The 26037-nt window shown below is 40.0% G+C and overlaps 1 protein-coding gene and 1 long non-coding RNA gene across 4 annotated transcripts in view; both read right to left on the bottom strand.

Annotated features, from left to right (window-relative positions):
- Nucleotides 1-22057, bottom strand: part of eya4 (EYA transcriptional coactivator and phosphatase 4) — a 52324-nt gene extending 30267 nt beyond the window's left edge. For 2 of the 3 annotated variants that reach the window (XM_067572318.1, XM_067572320.1), the window contains exons 1-2: nt 21688-22056; nt 17534-17594 (exon numbers count right to left, since the gene is read on the bottom strand). In XM_067572318.1, the coding sequence (XP_067428419.1) occupies nt 17534-17566 (33 nt within the window). In that variant the 5' untranslated portion in view covers nt 17567-17594; nt 21688-22056. Of the gene's footprint in view, nt 1-17533; nt 17595-21687 lie in introns of all 3 variants that reach the window. The other variant, XM_067572319.1, reaches the window with a different exon arrangement.
- Nucleotides 1569-7854, bottom strand: LOC137169645 (uncharacterized). The gene is made up of 2 exons (XR_010924504.1): nt 4629-7854; nt 1569-4131 (listed from the first exon to the last, which is right to left on the bottom strand). It is a non-coding gene; the product is annotated as an uncharacterized lncRNA (long non-coding RNA).
- Nucleotides 22058-26037: the final 3980 nt, after the last annotated feature.

The raw sequence follows: 26037 nt of genomic DNA, 5'->3' as shown, positions 1-26037 counted from the left end.
GGTACATTATTTGTTTATGTTTCCTATATTATCTGTATTCATAGAAATGAATAGGGCTGAAACTCATCACTAATTATGTTTGCAATTAATAAATTAACTGTTGCTATAAAATGTCTGAAGAGCATAAAAAAATAAAAATAAAGATCCCAAAGCCCAAATTGACACATTCAAATGTTTTGTCAGTCAAAATCCCCTACATTTTGAGTTATCATCAACTTCTGTATGAAAAAAAGCATTAAATAGTAACATTTGAGAAGGTGGAACCAGTAAAATGATGAATAAATGATCAAAACCGATTAATGTTCTATCAGTCTACTAATCGATTAATCTATTGTTTCAACTCTAATACTGCACAAAAACACACACACACACTCACACAAACACAGGCATCCACACGCACACACCTGTGCAACGTGATCATCCAGCCATCATCGGCTGGTGGTGTCGACCACAAAACACACTCATGAAGGATGTTACTCACCACACAAACACAACCTCCATCTCTATCGGCCCTCCATGTTCTGTCCCCTCTCTCTCTCTCTCTCTGTCTCACACACACACATACACACACACACACACACACACACACACATACACAGCCTCACCCATTTACCTGCTCAAAGCTCTCTGCTCTCCCCATTTGTATGAGTGGTTATCGGTGTGGTAACCCTATCCCCTTCCTTTCATGTAAAATACATTGTGCCGAGCCTCCTCCCCCCCTCACCACTCCACCTACCCCCCAGCCTGGGGAGGTGTAAAACTATCCCTCTCTTTATGCCTCCAAAAATGCCCCTTTTTTCAGGTGTAGTAGGAAGCTATAAAAGAAAAAAAAAGAAGTGAGGGAGTGAAAGGGAAGAACAGGGTGAGTTTGTGGAGCAGGGAAGAGGAGGAGGAGGAGGAGGTGTTTGGGTGAATACTCTCCAAAACATCTCTCTCTCTCTCTCTCGCTCTCTGGCTAGGTGTACCTCTCTTTACCCGTCTATTCTCACATGAAGCTTGCCAAGAGCTGCCTAGTGTAGCTCAAAATTTGAAGGACTCAAATGAAAGAATACACGCAGTTTCTGCACCTGAAGTATTACATCTTTGAGCTTTTGTCTTCAAATTGCCCAGGGAGAGGAAAAAAGACAGAAATAGAGCTAAAGTTGTAGTAGAGATGATGGCCTCTACACTGAATCCGGGAGACAATAGACAATCAGAAGTTTGGCGACTGTCCCCTCAAGAAAAACAACATAATCACTCCCCTCAGCAAGTGTCCCAAAATAATACATTGAAGTGACAAAGCTCTCTAGCGGTTAGTTTCCTGTTTCCAACTGGGTCAATGTTGGTTTCATTGAAACCATGACCACAATGAACATGATTGTTCCCTAACCTTAACCACATCGTTGTTATTGTCGTAACCATGACAATGAAGGTCCCCTAACTTAAAAAAGTAGTAATTTTAACCTAAGCCAGAATGTTTCCGTTAATGCTAACCAAGTCATGTTTGTGCCTAAACCTAACCAAACCTTAACCATAGTGTTGTCACATCATAAAACAATTTTTTAACAGTGATGTATAATTGTTTTGGAATGCACAGACAAATGGTGTCTTCACGTGTTGTTCTAAAGGGAGGTTACAAATGCCATATTTTGTCGCTTGATTTGGAGGACTTGTTGGCCATTTGAGACAGAGAATAGAGTCGCAGTGAATTTAAAAAAGGCCTATTGGGTGCATGAGCTGATCAGCTTTAAAGAGGAATACACACTAAATATTAAATTCAACAGTGAAAATGCCCCTCCACTTTAAAGCTGCCGACCTGTATTTTTTGTATTCAAACTATGTCAAAGAATGCTTGAAAATGTCTTCAAGCGACCAGGTTATGTGACTATGAATGCATTTTTTACTGAAATGATTAAGTAAGACATAATCTCTCAATGCTAGTAGGTGTCACCAACCACAGTGAAGCGTTTTACACATTTTACAAAATGGAATACAGCCTATAAGAAATAGTCAAGAAATTTGAGTTGGGTTAACTCGCTAATATGTTTTTGAATATGTGAAAAAAAATTAGTTCAGCCTACAAAAAACAGCCAAGAAATTGAGTTTAACCCATGTCAAAAAAGCACTGACACATTGCAGATTTAATATAAACAAAAAGAAAGAGGGAATTTTTGTCATCATGTTAATGCATTATTTGTTTAAGATAAGCAATAAAAAGTGTTTTCATAACAACACTGCAATACTTCATATAACAGGTCAAAACTCTCAGAAAAATTCCTGTTGTTACTATGCTACATAACAACAACAAACAATAGTATTGGGATTTGACTTCTTTTTCTCCTTCTTAATTTAAAATGACAACCTCTCAAATACACCCGAAAATGTTTGAGCTGAAATCTGATCCAAGATATGCAAGCGGACAACACCAATACCCATGGAACAACTTTAGCAACAAAGACTACAGAACAGACGGCCATTGGTAGGTGTATGCGAACAATCGGACATCAGTTTGAAAGAGAAATGGGGGTAAGATTGCAAAAGGAGCAACTGTTCATGTGCCATCCCCACTCAAACGTGATTGGTCAGTGTTACTCGGACTACAAATGGAAACCAGAACGCTTCCAATACCAAAATATTGTCCCTTCCCTACAAATTCTGCATTCATATGCAGATATCTGTTTTTAGAGATTACCAGTGCTATTAGTACACACATTAACAACAAGGCACCACCCAATGCACCAGCAGACTACTACAATCTAAAAGGACAGTATTCAGTCATTTTACAATGTGCAGTAGACAGTAAGATGAATTTTTGGAATATAAATGTTGGACAACCTGGCAAAGTCCATAACGCCTGTGTTTTTGCAATGATGAAAACTTTGAGCGGGTGGGAGAAAGGAGGTGTCATGAGATCATAAATAAAATAAAAAATGTGACATGCAAATTTAATAACTATACTATCAAACAATGTTGCAATCTTTTACTGTACTATTGTGCTGCCTCAAGGCAGTCATTACATTGTACTACAACCACTAATTACATGTACAGCATGTGCAGTCAATGTTCAGCCACATACAGGCAGTGACTGCTAAAATGCAAATAAGTTAGACAATTCCCAACTGTAACAAAACGTTTATTGCTGTGATGGCAATATCACAAATTTCATATCACAAGAATGTTTTTTGTTGCTTTTTTTACAGAATATCTAAAAACATTAAAAGTTTTCTCAATGTTGAGTGCTCAACAAATGTTTCAGTGCAATGAAAGTGCAAAATGAAAAATAATCCATATTTGTTGATAACAAAATAAAGCGCACAGCTGAATTGTTCATTCTCTTACTTGTTTCACTTTGTAGCTAACTGCTACAAATTATCAGTGCCTTGAATCTGCTCTATACCAAAATGATAACACCATGTAGATGTGTGGCCTAAATGTGCACCTATAAAATATCAATTTGTTTTCAGTCGAGAACTGCAATCAGTAAAATCTTGAGGTGGCTGTATAACCCTCTATATAAAAAAACAATACATTTGTGTTATACATCCACTGCAAGGTATTGCCATTTTTGCTGTGTTTTGCAGATGCTGCATTACCATTGGTCATACTTGTGGGGTGGTGTCCAGTGATTTACAAATTGTAGAAATGCTGGTTAGTGTTGTGTAGTATAGATGACACAGGTGGGTAGCCATGTCAGCCATTAGTTGGAGTCACTTCACCTTCAATGTTGATGAGTGGTTGCATGAGCTGCTGAGACATGGACATAGTTGCAGGCGTCATTCCTTGGGCCATACTTGACATGGACTGCTGTGGCACAGGTGAGTGATGCATAGGCCAGGCACTAGTCGTGGTTGACCCTACGGGAGCTGGATGAATCTAGTGTGGTGATTGTGGGTGCTGTTGTTGACCACAGGACACAAAGCAGTGATGACAGTGCCCATTAGCTGCATAAACATCTGATGATTTGCTTTCTGCTGGGCTTGCATGGAGTGGAATCTCCTTCCTTTTCTCCTCCACTCTACCCATTATGGCCCTGCTTGTTGCTGCTTATACTCTGTGGAGCATTGATGATCTCTTCATCAGAGTATGTTTTCTGAGCTGCAGCAGTTGGCTCATTTGCTTCTTCATAATTAGGTGTTTTGTTGGAAGTTTCTCCTGCACATAAAAAAGGGATAGGGGAACAGTTATCTGAACATCTATATGGCAAAGAACTTACGTAATAGTACTGTTCATGAATATATCAAATGAATATTAAAAATTCAAACTTTAAGTACAAGTTAATATTCAGGCCAATGGTACGGAAGCACCTATAAAACTTAGCAAAATTATAGCCTTTGCAAAATCGTCAAGTGAAATGAGATTTTAGTTTCAAATGTCTCAATTTATAAGGAATAAAAGTATTATACACTGAACAATAGCCCTATTGTACTGTGGGCTGTGCTTTACCATTGGCTGTAACTGTAGTACTGTAGCACTGAAATAAGTTGGTCTATTAGCCCCTTAAAGATTAGCTGTAGTTGTCATAATCACGTTGCCTGCTTCATATACTGTATATGAGTCATCAACTTTGCTGTAATGCACTAACACTTAATGTTATATTTGCGTAATAACAATGGTTGACATCAAACTCCATACATCAAATATGTACTCACCATCTAACTAAATATCTCCAGAGTTTCTGGTACTGTTAGCAGGCGGAGTGTGGAGTAGGATGGAGTGTCTGAGGTACTGTCATTGGATTGGACAAGGTCCACTGGAGAAACTGTTGGTCTTGATTTTGGTCTTGAACTGTTGGTCTTGCCCTGATATGGTCCAGGTTGTCAAACCATGGGAATTTTTCTTTCTCTTCTCTTGAGCTTCCACTTTTACAAAGGTCATCTCTCACTTTTATGTACTCTTGCCTCTTTTTTTACTTTCACGCAGCACTGTTCAGTCAACTAGTCAAATCACCTCTCTTTCAGCCGTTGACTGAACATTTTGAACACTTCTGTATTTTTATGAGTTGTTTGTAGGAGCTGACAGATGTAGTCATCTGCCCATTGCCTTCCCAATATTAGGAAGGCAATGCACCTCAATTCTAGTCCAGGTCAAACCTCAGTTCATACTTTGGCTAGCTGCTACTACTAGGAACAGTTGGTGTGCTCTGCTGCATCCCAGAATGCAAAGCAGACTTGGCTACAGGAGCTCAGACTTGTGGAGAACATCTGGTAGTTGGGTCAGATCGAGGTCAGATCACGTTCCCTCCACAAACGAACTGCTCCACAGTTTCTTTGGGACTGGACCAAGACCACCTCCTCTTAAGTGTCTCAGTGTGTTTGTTTTGGTCTGCACACGAGTGCAATTACTCTGTTCACACCTGCCCAACTAAACTGCACCAAATGAACCAGATTTCGATTTAACTGAACTAAAAAGCACGGGTGTGAAAACTCCCCAAGTCAGTCCATAAAACCAGACTAACATTTACAGGATTGGGCTCATAAGGTTTACAAACATTTAACAGTCTTGAACACAAATAACCAACAGCCTTTCCTGAGTGTCAGGCCAAGAGCTGTCTTGGCCAGTAACTTGTTTGTGAGGCTCATGAACCTGGAAGTTGGTTTTGGTCGCAGTGTGTCCAGTCCCTTACTTGGAGATGAGCTAAGTGATAAGACATCTCAGAGTCACCTCTCATAATGTCATGTTTGACATTTGGTGATGTCAGTGGTGTACCATCTCTTAAATAAGTCTCATTGCCTTGTCTCAAAGTCAGCTCAGTGTTGTGAGAGACAGTTGGAATGCGAAACACCATAGGCCATGGATCTTGCCCTGCTAAGGGAGGATGACTCATAATCACAGTGTCTGGTGAATCCACAGGGTGCAAATCACATACAAAGCACACATCAGAGGTATCAGGGCTATCCTTCTGGGTGTTATGGTTTGTGGTACATACACTACTTCGAGTGTGTCTTTATCTTTCAGATCATCTATAGAGGTGAGGGTGAAGAAGTCCTCAAAGTCCTCATCTTTTCTGTGGTGATGGAATAAGCACCTTTGATAGCATCAACCAACTCATTCACAGCTGAGGGTATGCCACTGTTGAGAGTAAGTTTGTTGATTTCATGATCAATGGAGGACCTGGAGTCTCACAGTTTGTTCCATGTCTGCAGGTAAAGAGGAGACAGAGAAGAAACAGATATGAAACTGTGGTACTCAACACTGGAAGCAGATGTCACCATGTGCTTTCCTGCAACAGTATAGGCTGACAGAAGACAAACTAAGGCTTTGTGGTTTGATAAGAGTTACGTGATCTGTGTTCTCTAGATGAAATCCCCGATAGTATTCATCATACCAGGAAATCTGTGTTCAATGAAATGTACACTTTCTCCAAAAAGGCCATCTTGACAATCTCTGCAAAATCAGGAAGACCAGCAGTACAACCATAGGCCACAATCATGTCTTTAGAGTATCTGGTTCCCTGAAAGGTGACCATGTTAGCCAGCTGTACTTGAGACTGACAAGGAGATAGACACCTGATTGTCTCCTGAACATCTGCATTCAGAACATCTAATGGGACTGATGTTACTCTTACAACACTCAGAGCAGGCACATCTGTTGTGGAATGCAGGTGGTGGGCAATCATAAACTGACGCTTTGTAGCCAAGAACAGGAATATGTTCTAAAAGTTGCCAGTATGCCTCACAATCCATTTAAAGTAGCTGTGTTTGGCCTCAAATCCAATTGTCCAGAAAGCTACCACTGGTCCAAAAGGTTTAATTAAAGCAGGATGGTGTTCTAAGAAGTGGTGCTTTGGGATTAAATGTGTTCAAAATAATTCTTTTCAGTGGGGAATACAGTTCCTTGGCATAATTGGCAGGTGAACCAAAGAATTTCTTGTGGTAGCGATTGAACCTCCACATGGTAACCTGACAAACAAGGGCAGTCCAGCTTTTAAAAGAGCATGGGCAGTCTACATGTATACAGAGCAAGGCATGACTGTGTCCAAAGGTTCCATGATACAGCTGATAATGCTTTAAAATATCACTTTTTGTAGGTACAACGGTAGCACATAATTTACATGGCCATCCCAAAGAGTCCCACTGCTTACCTCCTGCCTCTTTGATACATGCCTAATGACAGCTGTCAAGATTAGAATTTGTACAGAAACATGTATTGCAAAAACCTCTGATACATCTACTTAAGTCTGATATACTTAAGGGCTTACCTACTGTGTACCCCAAACAGACAACAAGGTAGGTAGGTGGGGAGGTGTCTTCAGATCAGATGAGGTTTGGTCAGCTTCTCCTAGTTAGGATTCCTTCAGTGTTCATCGTTCAGGAGGTTTTTACCGGGAGCCGAATTATCTGTAGAGGTCTCCTCCTCTCCAAAACAAATGTACCCAGTGATTAAAACCAATAAAAACACTGAATAAAGCAGTTTCACATTAAAAATCAGTGTTTCTCCAATGCTATACAGAGGACGCGTGACCATGTTAACTGGTGACTCTCAGCTGGTTGCTTGTAGTGACAGCAGCTGGCTCCTAAAGTATTGTCAAATTTACATTAGTCATCTGTGTTTATTATCTAAACAAACTATTTCTGTAAGTTAAAATGTGCTCAGCAAGAAGCATTCACCGCATAACGTTTCTTATAATGTGGGAAACAAACTGTAGCATATAAGTTGGCAGTGCAGCTATGGCACATCTGGATTTTATACACTTATTCTCAATCAGAAAGTGGCCCATATTCAACCAATTAACCTGCTTTGTCATTGTGTACACACAATATGTTCAGTTTCTGACTAAATATTGTGTAAACTGTGTGGTCACCCAGTTTGACCAGCCTACTGTCTGTTTAACTTGTGATCATCAGTTTGGATATTGTAATAATAATAATAATAATAATAATAATAATAATAATAATAATAATAACTTCAACAACATTTAGCGTTTCCCCTAAGTATTCTTGGCTTTTAAGACAATAACTACATGTTCTGTTCGTGTTTTCAACAGCTGCCGTCACTATGACAACCACAGATGCATCCAGCTTAAAGTCTCCAGCTAACACCATCATCTGTTAAACCAAAACCCTGCAGGACCTGCGAACTGAGCTGCCGCTAACGTTTGCTCAGCTTGTTGCCATGCTGATCTCATGTTGATTATTAGGAAATTCAATAATTTCCACATTAACACAAACTAACAACCCCTCTACAATCCAAGTAATTCTGCTTTCACTCTAATATTAGCTAGCTAGGTGCGAACTTTGAAACTGCCACAGCAGTAATGGAACGCTTTAGAGTGCAACACATAAATCAGCCATGGGCCTGTTAAAGCAGTGAACACAATAAGGGCAAACAGCCACTTTAATTACGATGCAGAACAAATACAAATTGTATACTTACTTGTCTTGCATGGAGTTTAATTCCTTGTAAAATCCAGGCACAAGTGTATCTGCTGAAGAATGCTGGCGAATGAGGACAGGAACAGACCCAGACTAGTTCTGTTGTTGTGTATGTGGGCATTTTCATTGAGTTTTGTGAAATCAATTTATCATCAAGTGTAATTTAAAGTTAATTTAATTTTAAAAAATAATGAGTTGTTTTTTGCAGTTTTTGAGAGGAAAATTAATTTAGTGGAAGAAATATACATTTTAATTTAGAGCAATATGGACAGCACCATTGAAGTCTTTTACTTTTTTACAATGCAGCACCAAACAGCAGACAAAGTGGATGTATATGCTAACAAGTTTAATGATTCAGTCACAGGCTCCAGAACAGCTACTGAATGGAGTTTGTGGTCAGATTATTTGGGCTTTAATATAATGTTATAATTCAAGATAACAAAAATGGGTTATCTTAAAAAATAATGTATTGAGTTTTTATCTTTTTTTCTAATCCTTTATCAATTTGTACTGAATACACGTGTTTGAGGAGAAAGAGCAGTGGAGGAGAACCGTGACTTAGGCTGCTCTCCATCCTCCTTGCCATCCTGGTGGTCTTCATATCTGCCATTTAAATTGGCTCCTCATTGTCTCAGAGAGTGAGGGGATCATGGACATGATTTAATGCAGCTTTACTCAATGGAGACAAATGAAAAGTCACTGATGGATGTGTGTGTGTGTGCCGGTCGGTTCTGCGCTGTTAATTGTGAAGCGTTTGGCCTCGGCTGCCCCTGCTCAGCTAATCTGATGAGAGTGATTAAAAAAACAACTGGGGGAAACCTAAACCAGTCCATGGCTGACCAGGCACACACACATACACACAGGCACATACACAAGCACTCGGACCATCACTCTTGTCAGTAGGACAGAAACACATTCAAGAACACACAACTCAATATGAAATGTCTAAAAGTGCAATCTACACATGAGTGGCTAGAAAATCAGACACTGGGACAGATAACTACAGTGAACTGAAATGATTGTTTATTAGCTTGATGTTGACTGACATAAAATGAATCATTTCAGAAACTATTTAAAGATATCTTCTTGGGTTTTGGGAGATTATGATGGGCTTTTTTTTTTACCATTTCTGACAAAATAATTAATCAATTATATGGGAAAAAACAACATTTCTAAATAATTAATCTTAATGACTCATGTCAATATATGACTCCCAGCTTCACACTGCATGATGTGCATGAGTCATTGTACAGGAGCAGTAAGAGCTTAGTCACCGCAAGTTGTGACAGTTTATAGGATATAATATTACAGTTACATTTCAATGTCCTGACACTATACCTGTCTTTTAACAACGGTAATCTGAGTTAAGGCTTGATTTAGATATTTAGAAGAAATCTATCTTACACTTGAAAAATTTTAAGGTACATCAAGCAGCAGCCTGCAGGTGAGCCAGGCATCACAAACTCAAACTGTGCAACCAAATGTTGTTCAAACCTGCCGAATTTGAACTCAAATTCAAGTCAAAATTTCAAAAAACACCATAAGAACACCATAAGATTTTAGTATCAGGTGTTTAGGATTGAAAAACTCTTGACTTGAAAAGACAACCAAAGAATCCAGCACACTGTCCATCACTTCAACTCACTTTAATCTAATCTTAAAGTGAAAGCTTCTAAAGATACCAACTATGTTGGGCTAAATTTTGGGGCAATGTGTATAAAATGATGCGGATGACATGATATAAAGATTATTTCCATTTGATGTGCAGCTGCAGCCATTAAAAACAAGTCTTGGGTTTAAATAACAAGCCAGCACAGAATATATATGATATTATCAAATAAAATTATTTTAATCAACTTAATGAAAAGGGAAAACTTGATGTTTAACTAACCCTTGAAATAAACCAACTTTATATGAAGTACGTGCTATTGTGGCAGAATTAATCAAGGTGAAGGGACATGGAGAGTAGAGTGAGTGGACTGGAACAGAAAGAGTTCCTCTCTGCTGCTGTGTGGGACCTGCAGAAACACAACACCACCCTCCTGCACTGCCCCCCCTCACCCCTCCTCATCCCTGACCCGACCACAGCTACCGCACCCCCCGCCCGGTCCCCATACCGCAGCCTTCTCCCCCCTGAATCCACCAACCCAGCTCCCTGAGCACCTCCACATCCCACTGTGAGGTGAAATCAATGAGATCTGTGTGTGTGTTTGTGTGTGTGTGTGTGTGTGTGTGTGTGTGTGTGTGTGTGTGTGAAAAGATTAGGTAAGAGAGCAAAAATTTGAAAAACAAAAAGTGCACTTGCAAGTCTGTGTGTGTGTGTAAGCAAGTAAGCATCTGAGTGCCTCTGTCTGCGTTTAGGGTGGTCTGAATGTCTGTGATGGTCATAACTGGAGTGTGTGTGTGTGTGTGTGTGTTTGTGAGCCTGTGTGTGTATGTGCGTGTCTGTGGCAGCAGCAGCAGCAGCATCAATAATTAAAGCTAATCTCATTAGGCCTCAGATCCCTTTCAGACGCTTTTAATTAAATGATGAATGGCCTCCCAGCTGCCTGTTAAATAATGCTGCTTATGACATCACAGTGTGTGTGCATGTGAGAGGTACAACATAAGGTAGATAGCCTTCAAAAAAGACACATATCCTGTGTGTGTGTGTGTGTGTGTGTGTGTGTGTGTGCATGTCTGTGGAAGAGAGAGACATTCAGCAGACAGATAGGTATGCTCACACACACACACACACACACACACACACATATGCCATCTGCTCTCAGATTCAATATGCGGCCGATTATTAGAAGTTACTGCTGCCCTACGCGCCACGGAGAGTGAACAGGAGTGAAAAGTCGCAAGCTGTTCCATCATACCAAGCCTTGAAACACTTCATATCATCTTCCTAATAAAATCACTCAAAATACCATATGTCTGTGAAAAAAGGAGTACAGATTGAGGGAGAAAAGGATGTACGTAAGTGTGAAAAAGACAAGAGGGGAGGGCAGAGAGTCCAAAAAAGGGACAGTGAAGAGCTTGAGGGGGTGAGAGAGATAAAGATAAAGGGAGACAAAAAGAGGGAGAGACCATAGGCCAAGTTAGAGAATGAGAGCAACAGGTAAAGCAGAAGACAGGTACGGGTGCCAAAGCGCCCCGGGCTCCAGACAGCATGGACCTGGCAATGAGAACACCCATAATCCCTTCTGTTTCTCATCCCCCTCCACTCTGCTCTGCTCCACTCTCTCTCTCTATCCCTCTCTCCCTCCTTCCCTCCCTCCCTCCGTCGTCCACCTTTCCCCCGCTCTCGAGCTGGCTCTGTATCGGATTGCTGCCTTCACAATAGGCCCTGAATCATCACTCTGCCCGGAGAGACACAGGGGGAGACGAAGAGGCGGGCAGGTCGGTGGAGAATAAGAAGGTGGGACAGAGAGACAGACAGAAAGAATCAAGGACAGGGAGAGAAAAATGCTTGATTGTTGTGTTTGGTTTAGTCTTAAATAAATTAACACAGTTTAAAAATAATACATGTTAGCACAATGTAAAACTTTCAGAGAGTGCTAATACTACCACAAAAAGTTACATGAATATTAACATGAAATATGTAATTTACCGATACACTGGACTACTGTCTTTTTGTCATGGTGGTCATTTTCAAAACAATCCCTGGTACCATGGACACACTGCACAGTACACAAGTAAAACTATAAAAAATATTATGTCTCCCTACCTTCAAAGCAGTCAAATAAATTCTTGAAAACGTATGTACAAGAGTCTAACAATAATAAACAGTCCATTTGTTCTAATTTAGGCAGACTACCTCCAAAAGAGGAGTGTTATGTTATCCAGATACAAATGGCAAGTTCAATCAAGAAGAATATCTGAGAGACAGATTTTGTGCATGTCTAGAGTCTCCAGTAATCAATTACTCGAGTACCTAACAATGTTCATAATCTATTGAATAGATCTTTGGTTTTTGGATTGATGCTCAAAGAAAATAAGGAGCATTTTATAACATAACTTCAACTTTATGATTATTTCAAATGAAATTTAGTTTTCAGCCAGGCATTAAGCATATTATGTCACAAGAACCCAGGGATGACAATCTACAGGCTAAGATATAAGGGGAAAATCATATACAGGTTAAAAAAAAGCAAACCATAAATAAAAAAAACATGTTGATGGATTAGATAATTAATCAATGATGAGAATAATCATTAGTTGAAGCCCTGGTCTGGAGTATTAAGGAAGTATAGAGACCCAGGTCACAACCCATCTGGCCTCGTCGACCCCTCTGCTACCTCTCTGATTCTCCGCTGCAGAGAGAGAAATCCAATCTCCCAGCAGAGCAGCAGAGGAAGTTCTCGCGGCGGGCAGGGCAGGCAGGTTCCTCCGTAACCAAAGCACAATTGTTGCAATTTCATTTCCTTCCCAGCAAAATGAGGAAATATGCTCCTTTTTGTGTAACCAATGGCAGATGAATGTTTGGCCAGAAGAGCAAGCTGAACAAAAGGTGGGCTGTGCTATCAAGGGTTTTATTTATGGAAGTTGGATCAAAGAATAAAATGTTTTACTATCTCACCAAGGACTTCATGCAGTCATGCAATGTAAGGGTTTTTACGTGCTTGGACGAGTTCACTGTTATTACTGGTAACGTTTCTTGAAGGCTCCACTTCTATTCAAATGATTGTATTGCATAAAAACTGCTCAGTAGAGAGAAATGTAACATAATGTGCTTTTTCTTACAAACTATTTGAGTGATCAATAAAGTCAGGACTCATGAAACATTGCATCCTGATCGACTTCCATTAAACAAGCATGGTCACAAAATGAGACAGTCTCCACTCAGATGACCTCAACTCTCCCACACCGCCGAAGAAAGTATATGTGTATAACAGAGAAAGAAACACCTACACACGCATATACTCTCACACAGACACACACAGCAGACACTCAAGCACACATATCGTGTGGTTTCCTGTCTGGTGCGTTCCTCTAGAAAACCCACGCCGGTTGCTCTGGGTTTCTAGATGGATTCTCCAGTCTGTTTGGGGGGTTTGACTCTGTCAGACTGCGATTGGCTCAGTGGTTGTCTGTGACCCGCTGACCTCACACCTAGCTGGCTTTCCTTAGCCAGCCAGACTTTTACACATGAGTTATATATTGGCTGACCCAAGGCAAGAACTGAGTGGGTTTTGGGGAAAGGCAGATGCTCTGATCGTTCCAAGCATCTTAGTCAAAATTGAGAGATTTTCACATGAACAAAGGATTACTCTGCCTATTCGCTGAATGGACCCAGTTTCACAAAATTCAGCATAGTTCTGCAAAAGGACAAAATACACCACTTACAACAGTTAAACTCCACCAGCAAACATTACTTTGTAAAAATAGCAAATATTAAAGGGAGAGTCATATCTGTACGGTAAATATGAAGCTACAGTCAGCAGCCGGTTAGCTTAACTTTAAAAAACAAACCAGCCTGCCAGCACCGCTAAAGTTCACTAACTAAAACAATATGTCTTGTTTGTTTAATCTGTACAAAAAAAGTGTAAAAACAGCAAATTGTGGTTTTATGCAGGTATATTTGTATCTTTGGACATAGGCATGCTAGCTGTTTCCCTTTGCTTCCACTTTTTAGCCAAGCTAACCAGCTGCTGGCTGTAGCTTCATATTTAATGGGCAGACATGAGAGTGGTGTCAATCTTCTTATCTAACGCTCAGCAAGAAAAGGGAATAAGCATATTTCCTAAAATGTCAAGGTATTTCTTAAATGTAAAAACATTGACATCATCCTGATGTTGAGTTACAGCGTTTGCTGCAGTCTCCACATTTTCTTCTCTTTTTAACTCGTATCCTTCTCCTTTGCCGTAGTTATTAGCCATAATTCAATCAAGAAGAATGACTTTTATGTCATGAAAATATTGAGTGTCCTGAATATTTTATTCTCTCACACTGCGGTGACTAGAAGTCTGAAAGGCAGACCCTCAGCAACACTCAGCTGTCAACTAAACATAAATCGTACAAGAATCACTGTACACTAAGCTGAAATTGAAGTGGACCTCGGTGCCACAACTAGGATGCCAGCCTACTAGAGGGATGCCAGGGGGTAGCTGTTACACTCCACACTCCTGTGATCCGTCCACATGCCTTGTCGCCGGGCAGATTTTGATTCTCTCTATGACGCCAATGCAATCTTGGCAATCAGGGTTGGGCCGTGCTCACATTTAGCTACTGCTGCTGCATGTAAGTTTGTGTGAATGCGTCTGTATGGGGTTGTAGGGGTGAAAGAGGGGTGCAACCTGACCCCCTTCCTCCTCTAACTTGGTCCATGCACTCTCACTCTCTCTCTCTCTCTCTCTCTCTCCGTCTTTCTGTCTCTCTCTCTCTCACACACACACACACATACTGGGACAGCTGCCATACTCTGGGCCTCTCCCAGCGCACCAGAGGAAAAGGCTATGGCTAAAAGAACCTTTTTTCCCCTCTTTTTTCCTCCTCCTCCATCTCTCTCACTTTTTTCTTCTGGTGGCCATGCATTAAAATCCTGCAAGGCTCCCCGGGGTCAACAAACACCACCGCTCTCCCCCCCCCCCGTCTCTCCCTGCTTCCTCCACCAGACTTCAATCAGGGCTCTGTCAGATCAAGAGGCATTGAGGGACTGTGTGTGGGGTTTGTGTGTGTATATTTGTGTGTGCATACTAAACACTGCTAATACAAATTTACGATCTAGTTAAATTCATAAGACATTTGATCCAAACAGCAAGAAAAAGTCATCATCATCGTTGTCTTTTCATCATCATCTCACCGAGTATCAATCAAAAAACAAAAAACGGTTATCACCTTTTCTCCACAGCTAAACAAGTATGTGACAACAGGTGGAGTGAGACCGTTAAACAAGCTAAAAGTAGCATTAAGAGGCTAACCACTTTTGGCCCTGCCTCAGGCTCCTTCCAGAGCACTCCCCGAGGACCACAGACGGCAGGCTGGCCTTCAGCAGGCAGGCAGCCAGAGAGGACGTATGACCATAACCCAGATGACGCGTGATGGAGGTGGTGGGAAAAGGGTGGGGTGGAGGAAGTAAGGGGAAGGGGGACTTTAAAGGGTAGAGGGGGACGGGCGGTATCAGGTATCAACAGACAACTCCCCGAAACTTTGTGTGTGAGGTCTTGTGCTGTTTTCTTAGTCACCCGAGACACGCCTGTTTCACTGAAGCAGTGCGGAGAAAGAATTAGCCACTTTCAGTTTAAATATTGAATAGGAAAAAAAAAAAGAGGAAAACATTCTGAGGAAATGAATTTCACTTATAGTTTCGTGTTCGGTTAAATTGAATTTGTAAAAGCTGTCATTCGTAATTTGAGGTTCAGGTGTAATCAAAGTGAGACAATAAGCACAAAACTGCAAACGAAATTTCAGTTTTATCAGCTAAAACATAATTTGAAAAAACGTTGAAACAGAACAGGAAGACTATTTACAGTATACAAAGCTGATGTTGTAATATATGTGTAATGTATATGAATATCATCCTCATTTTGGTTATTTTATAGGCTGCATGACAGTTAAGTGAAAGCTTCCTCTTGCTCGGGCCAATATTTCCACATTACTGATGATATTTTCTTATAGACTTTGTCACTCTGCCCAACAGAAATGTACACACAATTTTGTCAACGACATTTATATCCATGAGGGTAGATAAAATATTAGACACAAGTCTCAGTATAACACAATATAATCCAACAGCGCCACAGACTAGAGCCTCCAAAATGACCATAAAGTTGAACATTTCCAACGAGAGCTGAACATTAAAACCTTCATGATGGTCGGATTTATTGCAGGGCTTCTTCATTTTAGCTAGGTGTACCATAAACTGGCTGCTGAGTGTAAATTATACACAGTACGCCCAAAATTTGGAATGATACAGAGACGCTAATTGAAAAATGATATCTATAACAACAAAAAAATCTTTAAATCATGCAAATTAGCAACTTAATAAGCTATTCCTGAATGTTTTGAAGCAAAAACAAAAAGGTAAAGACCAATCTCAGGTCTACAAGCCTTTCGCTCTGTGTGATAAGATTAAAATCTCTGTCCGTGCTCTGAGGTCTCATTTCCAACCTGAACAATTAATCAATGTCTTTGAGCTGCAGCTCAAATTCACATTATAAATGACATCACTGCCCTATTTAAAGCAGGTGAAGTAATTGTGGAATATGGACATCAATATTTGATATTTGGATGGCAGCAAGAAAAGATGAATGCTCCTCTTTCTCTTTCTTTACTTCCTTCTCTTTCTTTCTTTTTTTTTTTCCTGTGTGTTTGTGTTTTGTGTGTGTGTACTGTATGTGTGAGTGACAGTACTCCACTGGGGTCAGCCTGTAATCTAAGCCAGGGCGAGTCTGACAGAGCAACACAAAAAGTGGGGAAAAACAACATACTTCATGTGCTCTGTCCCACTTTGCGCTATTATTACTGTCGAGGCTGGCAGGTCAGAGGGAGAGAGGGAGAGAGGGAGAGAGAACGAGGCTTGATGGAGGAGGAGGAGGAGGAGGAGGAGGAGGAGGAGGAGGAGATGAAATTACACCTGTTCTGGTGGCTGACTAACGACTTTGAAATGCGAGTGGACCTCGCTCGCCGCCAAAATCATTTTCCCAACAATACGGCCTGATCTTTAAACAAGCAGAACTGGGACGCTGCGCTGACGTGACGCAGAGGTAACCTGCTGTGCTGAGACACTAACAAACCCTCAGGCTCAGTGTGTGTGTGTGTGTGTGTGTGTGCGTGTGTGTGTGTATGTGCCTAAGTGTGTGACTGAGGTCTGAAAGATATGTTACAGATAAAAACTTTTTCAATTTAGTTAAACAGTCATTTAAACGCCTGTGGATTCGCTAGTGTTACATGCACACATATGCTTACAAAATTCACACACACACACACACACACACACACTTCCTAAATTGATGTCTGTGTCCAGCATTGTTTCTAATGAATTCACTCAGACTACTGCCATATGGTTACTGTACACTCACTGAACCACATCTGCTGTGTGTTAGCGTACACACACACACACACACACACACACACACACACACACCACACACACACACATCTCTCCATTGCGCGTATACCTCAGTCTTGTGTGGTCAATACAAGGTAAACCCACCCACCCACACACATTCGCATGCATACAGTAGCGTTTAACTCACCATCTGTTCGTTGAGGTCCTGTGAGGCCTCCATGGCTTCTTGTGTTGTGATCCACCACACACTTAAGGGGCAAAAATGAGACAATAAAATGTGCGTTAATGAATATAAAATGAAAATGTCACCTTTTTCTATTTACCTGTGCACAGGTTTAATGATAAATGGTCACCTCTGCTAACATTGTGTTGATGAAAATCACCAGAATAAAATTTTAAACACTAGTTTGGGGGTTTGCCAAATGTATTCACTTATACATTGTGGATGAAACCACCCACCTTACTGCATGAATTCCTTTTGTTTTACATGTCTGTGCGCATCTGTCGGTTAGACCCTCTGTCAGTGTGTTTATGTGTGAGCAACAGGAGACTGAAGGAGGGAAGCGGCAACGTTAACTTCAGCATATCATCTTCAGCCGAGGGTGAAGTGGAGAGATAATTGCAGAAGTAAATATCAACAATGAAAATGGAGAAGTGTAAATGATACGGCTGCTTGGCTGGCTCTGGACCACAGACACAGTGGCTGGCTAGCACACGAAGACAGTGAGTGACCCTATTAATACTAGACAGGAGACAGGTTGGTGCAGGAGTCAGGAGGGATGGTGAGGCCGAGGCGATTGTCTGCAACTTAAGAGTGATTAGATGTGGTGTTGCGTTCAGGGTACTGCGAAAAAATGATAGACAGGAATTACAGCGTATCCTTGTCTTTTTTTTTTTTTTTTTTGCTACTGTCATGCAGGGTGGAGGTGGGAGGGGTGAAGCTGCAACAAAGGCTGACTGAAAGAATGGAAAACAATGCCATCACCCCAACAGAACAGCACAAAATGGCTGCTCTCTGCTATATTGTGCAAAGACCGTCGGAAAAGTTTGACAGCTGAGCAAAAGAGTAAGGTGCACAGACACGCACACATGCAAAAGCCCTTCCCTGTCATTAGATCTGTGGTTCCCAGCAAGCTCGGAGTAAGGAGTGACAGTCAATCATTTCACGCAGTTTTGCTCATATTTTTTTTTTGTAAATGCTTTTGCTCTATTTCACTTCAGCTTACAAACCTTTCTCTGCACCTGCGCTTTGACCCAGTTCCAACAGGCTTTCTTTTCTGCACTGTGTAATGAAGGAATTGTGTTATACAGTATGTTCAGTTAAGTGAATGATTTGTTCTTCCTTGGAATTTGTGTGTGCCAAATTCAAGCCTACTTGAGCACCAAAAAGAAATTAACTTTACACTATATGTGTGTGTGTGTGCGCGTATATTGCATGTGATACAAAAGACAGTGGAAGACAACTGGTCACTATTACACACTTAAGTAACTGATTAATATTTTAAATGCCAACTTAATCTAAAGTTTGCCCCAGAACAAACAGTGCACAAGTTACGTTATGTGAGAGGTACAACATAAGGTAGATATCCTTCAAAGAAGACACATATCCTGTACTGCTGTGTGTATGTGTGTGTGTGTGTGTGTGTGTGTGTGTGTGTGTGCGTGCGTGTGTGCTCGTGCGTCGCCGAGTTTTCTGGCTCGATCCCTTAAACTAACTGGCATCCTTTTAATTTTTCATAGCATTCAGCTCCTCCTCGCCTGAAACCGAAGACAATAATGCGTCTCTCAGGTGAATTGATTTGTGCCCAAGCCTCCCTCCCTCACCCCGTCACCCCCTCCCCACCTCCACCTCCAGACCCCCCTCCCTTTCCCCCCCTCCTTCTCCCTCTCCCTCTCTCACCTTTGTGGAGGACAGACTCTATCTGGTTGCCTTTCACTCACTCTCTCTCTCTCTCTCTTTTCAAGTTTATTCTCTCCAATCAAGGATGCATTGGACAGTAAACTCCAATAAATTTAAGTTTATTTTAGTGAACATTTGTCTAAGTTTAAGGGCAATAAAATGGTAAATTTATAACAGATTGTGATACTCATAGGGAGTATCAAAGTACTGCAGCTTAGAATAAGTCTTAAGAAAGTATAAAGTTTGGTTTTTAAATATTCTTACATTGCTAATTGTTTTTTTTTTGTTTTTTTTTTGTATCTTGCTACACATCATTGCCTCGCATGGCCCTAAAACCATCCAGCAGGCCAGTTAATCTGACACTGCAGGGAATCAATAATGACTGCCATTTCCTTCAGCGGCCCAGAAGAGAGAATTATATTTCTCACTATGGCTATTGACAGCGACATGAGAAACACATATGGGACAGCGGAGGATTAGAAAGTGGACTGCACAGCCACACTGTGGTAATTTCACGCTATAAAAGCCGAAGAGGAGAAGAATGTTGAACAAACCGCAGACTGCTGGCTGGAGAGGTTGTAGTGAAAAGTCACAGGTCGGCTGAAACTATATTGACGGAGCAATCTGGGGTTTTTTTTTCAATGCACGAATCGATTTTTTTTAAAATGTCTCTTTATTTATAAAGCCAGTTAAGGAATCACTTGCCAAAACGTGTGTTTTTTTTTTTTCTTTTTTCATATCATACAGATTCTTCTCTTTGTGCCGTCGTGTGGTGCAGTTTGTCACCAGGCTCGTGTCCTCAACTCTAAATGTAACTGAGCCGCACTAATAGGAGCAGCAGCAACGATGGGACACATAATTTTAATTGTGGGACTCAAATAAATAGTATTTTAAACAAGTTAAACATGTCTTATTTGAGCTGAATATTTTACCCAAACTATATAATTTCCAAGAAAAAAAACCCCAATAAAAGCTGATGAAAATTTAAGAGAGTCAATATTTGAATGTGTGAAGATGTTTCTTTATTACTGGCAAACAATTATAAACTATTGATTAAATATTTTAATGTACTGCACCTATTTTAATTATAGAGAACATTTTTTTTAAAGTTCAATCTTATTTAAAAGGACACAAGTGTCTCAGGTAATTATCGCAGGTAAAATTTAAACGATAGACATGAAGAAACAAAACAAAAAGGAGTAACCTGGATAAAAATTACGCTTTATCATAAATTGATGTATAATTTGGAAAACGGTGAACAGATTATTTCCCTTCCTCATAATGCAACACGTCTAATTACATTCATGGTCTTTATTTTAAATGGTCCAGCAGGTCTTTGATTCTTTTTTTTTTTTTTAAAGGCCAGAACAATTGTTTCAGATGTGCAGGACTTTCCCGAAATCTCCACAATCCAAACACCATCCATCTCTTGCGCATTAATGCGCGTTGGTTAAGTATGAGTCCTTAATGTGAAATCTAATCTGTATGGATTACGGCGCAGTAGGCCTATCAGATTTTGAGTCGGCGTGTATAACTTGTCATGTCGTTAGCTGCAGGCCAATAGCCAGTGGCCTTTCAAGCCCTTAGAGCCCGGCCGTGGTATAAGATTCCCATTTCCTGCATATCAAATATAAACACAAACTCCACGTGGGATGAGAGGAGAGATCGGGAGAAACGGCGGACACGCTGAGGGATGCAGCAGCAACTCCTCCATGTGTCCACTGATGAGGTCTGAATACAAAGATGTTGAAACCACACTGACCTGCATTCAGTGCTTTTCATGTGGCAAATAATCACCAAATACAAGCTAATCTATTGTCAGAAAATTTTTAATCTTTTTTTTTCTTAAGAAAAATAAATCATAGATGTAACATCAGTTTATTTTAAGAGTCTCTGTTTAAATTATTGTTAGATTACTGTTAAAATATATTTATATTAATCCATAAACTGTGCGTAAAGTCTTCAATAGGTGGATGAAATTATGGTTTAACCTGCCGAGGTCCCGGAGAAGATATGAAATTTGGGTTCTTCCCCCACTGACATAAATGAAAAATGGACACAGACTTAAAATTTGACAATTCAGGTTACATGTAGTCTCTTTTTTAAAAATGCTGATGGAAATGTAATTACAACTAATTTACGCAAAGAAATTTGAGATCTTGTCATCATTGTAAATTGTGAAAAATCAACCTGTTTACAATTCGTTGTTGGAGGAAAATCATTTTAAACTGAGGGATGTTTTAAAATATGCTTTGTTCGTTATTTGTAAGAATTCATCAAACTGAATCAAAGCTAATAAAGTTATCGAGTCATCATCCTCAGACTTCAGCAACCTGAACTGTCACTGACCTCACAGCCTATTTGGCAGAATAAAACCACTCATATGTCACTGTCTGAAATGTAAAAATAAATAAATAAATAAAATTAAAAAGTGAACATACCTGTGTTCAAATTATTTTCACTGCAAGAAAGAAATCAGCTCCCAGATTTCCTTCAGTTCTTGCAAACGCTCATAATCAAATGCAGTGCGGTCGCTGCACAGCTCTCCCTGCTGTTTGCAGGCTGTCACTGACTGGATCAAAACACTTCAGCCACTGCTGGCCATTGCCAGCAAGAGTCCAAAAACAAGCCCGAAGAGTTGTCTAGACTCGAGCGGACAAATTTACAAAGTCAAACCCAAGTCCCGTGACTCAGTTTCGGTGACCGGACTGCTCACTTCTGCGGGGAACACCATTATTTTCAGTCCGCGTCCCAAGTTTGAGCACCAGGCTGTTCAGAGGCATTAGGCTCAACTTCATTATTGAGGACCGTGCTGCTGCGCATGCGTCCAGCTGCCATGCGGACACTATTGGGCAAGCGTCCAAAGGAGTAATGGGGTTCAGAGGGGAGGGAGGGGGGGATACCAAAATGACATTCTTATTAATAGTTAGGCCCAAATGACGTGCTCACAGTTTTATTTATCCCATCAGAGCAAAAACAACGTGCACTCACTTACTCACTTACTCACTCACTCTCTATCTATCTATCTATCTATCTATCTATCTATCTATCTATCTATCTATCATTTTCTATAATTTGTGTACTCAGAAGAACCATTCTTTTTTATTTTTGACTGTCCTTCTTTATTCCTACATAAAAGAAAATAAAACAAGTGAGCAAAACATTTCAAAATCATAAGCAGGATTTTTTTTTTTTTTTGAACACACTGTAAGGCTTTCGGCCAGCTCAGACAAATTAAAATAAATAGATAAAATGAAATAAAACAAAGTGCACAAAAGCTGTCAAGTTCAATGTAGGAACTATTTTCTCAGGAGTAGTTCCAATAAAAAATGTTGAGTGTGTTCTAGTAAAGGGAAGACTGTTTCTGGAAACACATGCAGCTGCCAGGGCCGGGGCCAACACTGCTGGGGTCAAGAGTCTCCCACCGCCCCTTCACCCCAGAAAACACAAAAGAAGTCTAGTAAATCTATTTTTCATGTTGTCTATGTATTTAAATGTTTAAATATACAGTGTATAATGTCAATTTTGTGTTGCTAAACAATTGTTTAAATGCTGTTTCAACACCTGATCCACTATGTTAGGAATATTATCCTACTGTACATTCATTTTCTTTACTCTAATTCATTTTTTTTTGTTTAGCCTGTTTATTGTTGCTGATGTGGTATAATATACCAAATATACATAAAATAAGATCTATACTAAACCTTTACTAAAGACAAAAAATAACAGGAATTTAGAATAAAATAAATATAAAAGAAGTAATATTATGTTTAGTTTAAAACAGTTTACGGTTTAAAAAGACTTAACTGGCAAATAACCCAAAAAGAAATAACACAACAAAATGAGATGTTTACATCACACCACATTAGTGCTTTTTCGATTAGAAATGTATCTGATGACGGGAAGTAAAAGCTTTCAGTCTGAGGGAGCTCGTTATAGAGAACAGTGTATTATCAATAATTAGTTCAAGGTCTGGGAAGACATAATTGAAAATGCTCATGCTTTTGGCTGGAGTACACACTGTAATCAAATTTGATGATATCAGAATCAGAAAAAAATGTAATTGGTCACTAAAACACCCATATTCCAAGATACTGAGGACATGATCTTGATCCTGTGGCCCAGCTTGCGGCTAAATTTATTAATTGTAATTTTTCAATGTTGCAAGTGCCAAATGAAATTCCATTTATCTCCATTTTATTGGTGTGGAAGCAGAAATTTCAGAGGCAAATATCTCAAAACCTGGACACAAAAAGATTTTTTTTCTTCTGAGCTCAAATGATGCTTTATATCACTTAAACACATGCCCCTAAAAGTGAGCCTTTTAGAAACAGTACTCATAATGAAACCTGATACATGTTAGCAAATACACAAAATCACAATTAAAGACTGACAGACAAAGATAAATGATGGTGCTGAATACATTGCGCTGGTTAATCTATGTGCAATTATAGACAGAAAAATGGGGAACAATCATGCCAATAAAAGCCAGAAAACATGTTGGATGTACAAAACAGAATAACAAACGTAAATCATCATGGCCCAAATAAATCGTGCGAGAGTAAAGTCAGACAGCTCCGCTCCACAAAAAGATGATAGATTTGGCAACAGAGTTTAGTTTATTTGAAAAATTGAATGTTTATTATGGCTTATGGATTCTTTGACTGTTGGGTCCCGCTGGCCCTGGACCAGCGCTCTTTTACCATGCTGTCATTTATTTGGGATGATGATGTCATCAGGCTCTCTGACTGATCCTTAATTGTTGGTTTAGAGATCCTGCCGACATTAACACACACAGTTTGTGCAAATGCATCTTGCATTCTTTCCCCATGCGTTCTCTGCCGCTCTCGTGCACGTTACTGCTGTATTTGTTTACATGATTCAAAAGGCTTCTTGGTGACATTATGTAGAATGAAAAGAGCCAAAGATTCCCTGGCATCACACACACACACACATGTGCTGTAAAAAGTTCTGTTCTTTGTGGCGTTGGCTGGCGCATCAGCTGGCAGAGAGAAAGAGAAAGTCACTGACTGGCAAAGCTAAAGTGAAAAATTGGGAGCAGAGAGAAAAGAAGGTTGTCATAATAATTGTCCTCCCTCAGCACAATGTTTACCCTCACTCCTTTCATTCATTCATTTCTCCATTCCTTAAAAGCATACTTCCATAAAGTCGCGAAATTGGGAACTTGTGAAATTTAAAAAAGTATGGTCAAAAAGGGGGAAGCGCCTGGCTTTAGGTTTCTAGTATGAATCAAGTTTCAAGAATACTTGATCCTACAATTCCCATAATGCAACTCAGTAGACTCTTTCATTTGATCCATTCTGCCTGTTAAATGTCCTCATCTTTAAACGCCACACCCCAAGTGTGTAATGCAGAATTTAGACCAAGTCTACTGTAGATGGAGCTGAGGTCGTCTGAGGAGGCAACCGCCATAGCTTAGTGTGATACTAATGATGAGGTTTAATGGTTTAAAGTCAAGAAATGTATCTGTTTACTTTGAATATTAAAGAAATCTGGTCGATTGTGAAAGTCCGTTAATACACAATTCCCACTAAATCCAAGTGAAAATCAGACTCCGTGGTTTAACCACACAGTATATTGTTATTTTTCTACTTCCTTGCTGTAGAGGGCACTAACACATTTTTGTTGTGAGCTGTGCTTGCTGAAAATTGGTAGTGCATGAATCATCGTCCTCTGGCAGCAAGACAACACAACACGAGATGGGACAAGATAATACAGAAATTAGGACATCCCTATCTGGCTTCCCACCCCATTGGAAGTAAGGTCTTGCTTTTGAGTGGGTGGGGGACGTAAAATCTAAGTGACTCCAGGTGAAAAATCTGATGAAAATCCATTTAAGATGATCAACTTCTTTTAAAGGAAACAAGATATTTTTGTACGGTAATCAGTAACATTGAAATTTACCATTCAAATGAATATACCCCTCTATGTTCTCTTAATGGAGCAATGATTTTTCGCATTTGTAAATAAGTCAAATATACAAAGAAGTGACATTATCTACTAAAATATAGAAATATCAAAAATATGAAAAATATTTTTGAGCAGATTTTTGCATTAGTTTCAGTAAATTTAGAGTTTCCTGCCACAGAAATTACATCATAGAACGCTTCCACATCAGCTTTCATAACAATAATTAATACTTATAGATTGATGCCATGATGCACTGGGTAGAAGACCATAAAGGACAGACTACCGGTGCATCAGCAGAAACACAGATCGACAGATGCACTTTGCATTACACACCTGCCTTTGGACCAGAGAAACAGCAAAGAACTGGGCCCAGCTCCATCACTGGACTTACAGTACTTTACAGCTGAGATTTTTTTGTCATTTGTTGCTTCATTTGTTTCATTGAATCACGCAGGATAATACTGCATCGCATGATGACTGATGTGCGTGTGTTTGTGTGTGTGTGTGTGTGTGTGTGTGTGTGTGTGTGTGCTTTGGCACTGCATTGGAAGGGTCAGATTCAAACCCTTGGCATGGCCTGTAGACATGCACTGGCATGGTAAATAGTAGCAGCCTGACTCTGACATAGAGAGAATAACAGTCACCGTATTCATTGACCACTGCTTGAAGATTAGATTGGATTGTCTCTGTTAATATCAACGTGGAGAGGTAAAATGGGTCTAGATGCTCATTCAAAATTGTTCTATCAAATTACTGAGGGAAGAGAAAGTTAATGTGAAGTCCATTTTGGAGCAACATGTACTTTGGCACACACATTCATGCCACACTAACACAGATATATTATAGGAACACATCTTTCA

Source organism: Thunnus thynnus, chromosome 18, assembly GCF_963924715.1.
Source record: "Thunnus thynnus chromosome 18, fThuThy2.1, whole genome shotgun sequence".
NCBI classification, from domain to species: domain Eukaryota; kingdom Metazoa; phylum Chordata; class Actinopteri; order Scombriformes; family Scombridae; genus Thunnus; species Thunnus thynnus.
Note: the sequence above shows the minus strand (reverse complement) of the source record. Positions and strands in the feature narration are given on the sequence as shown.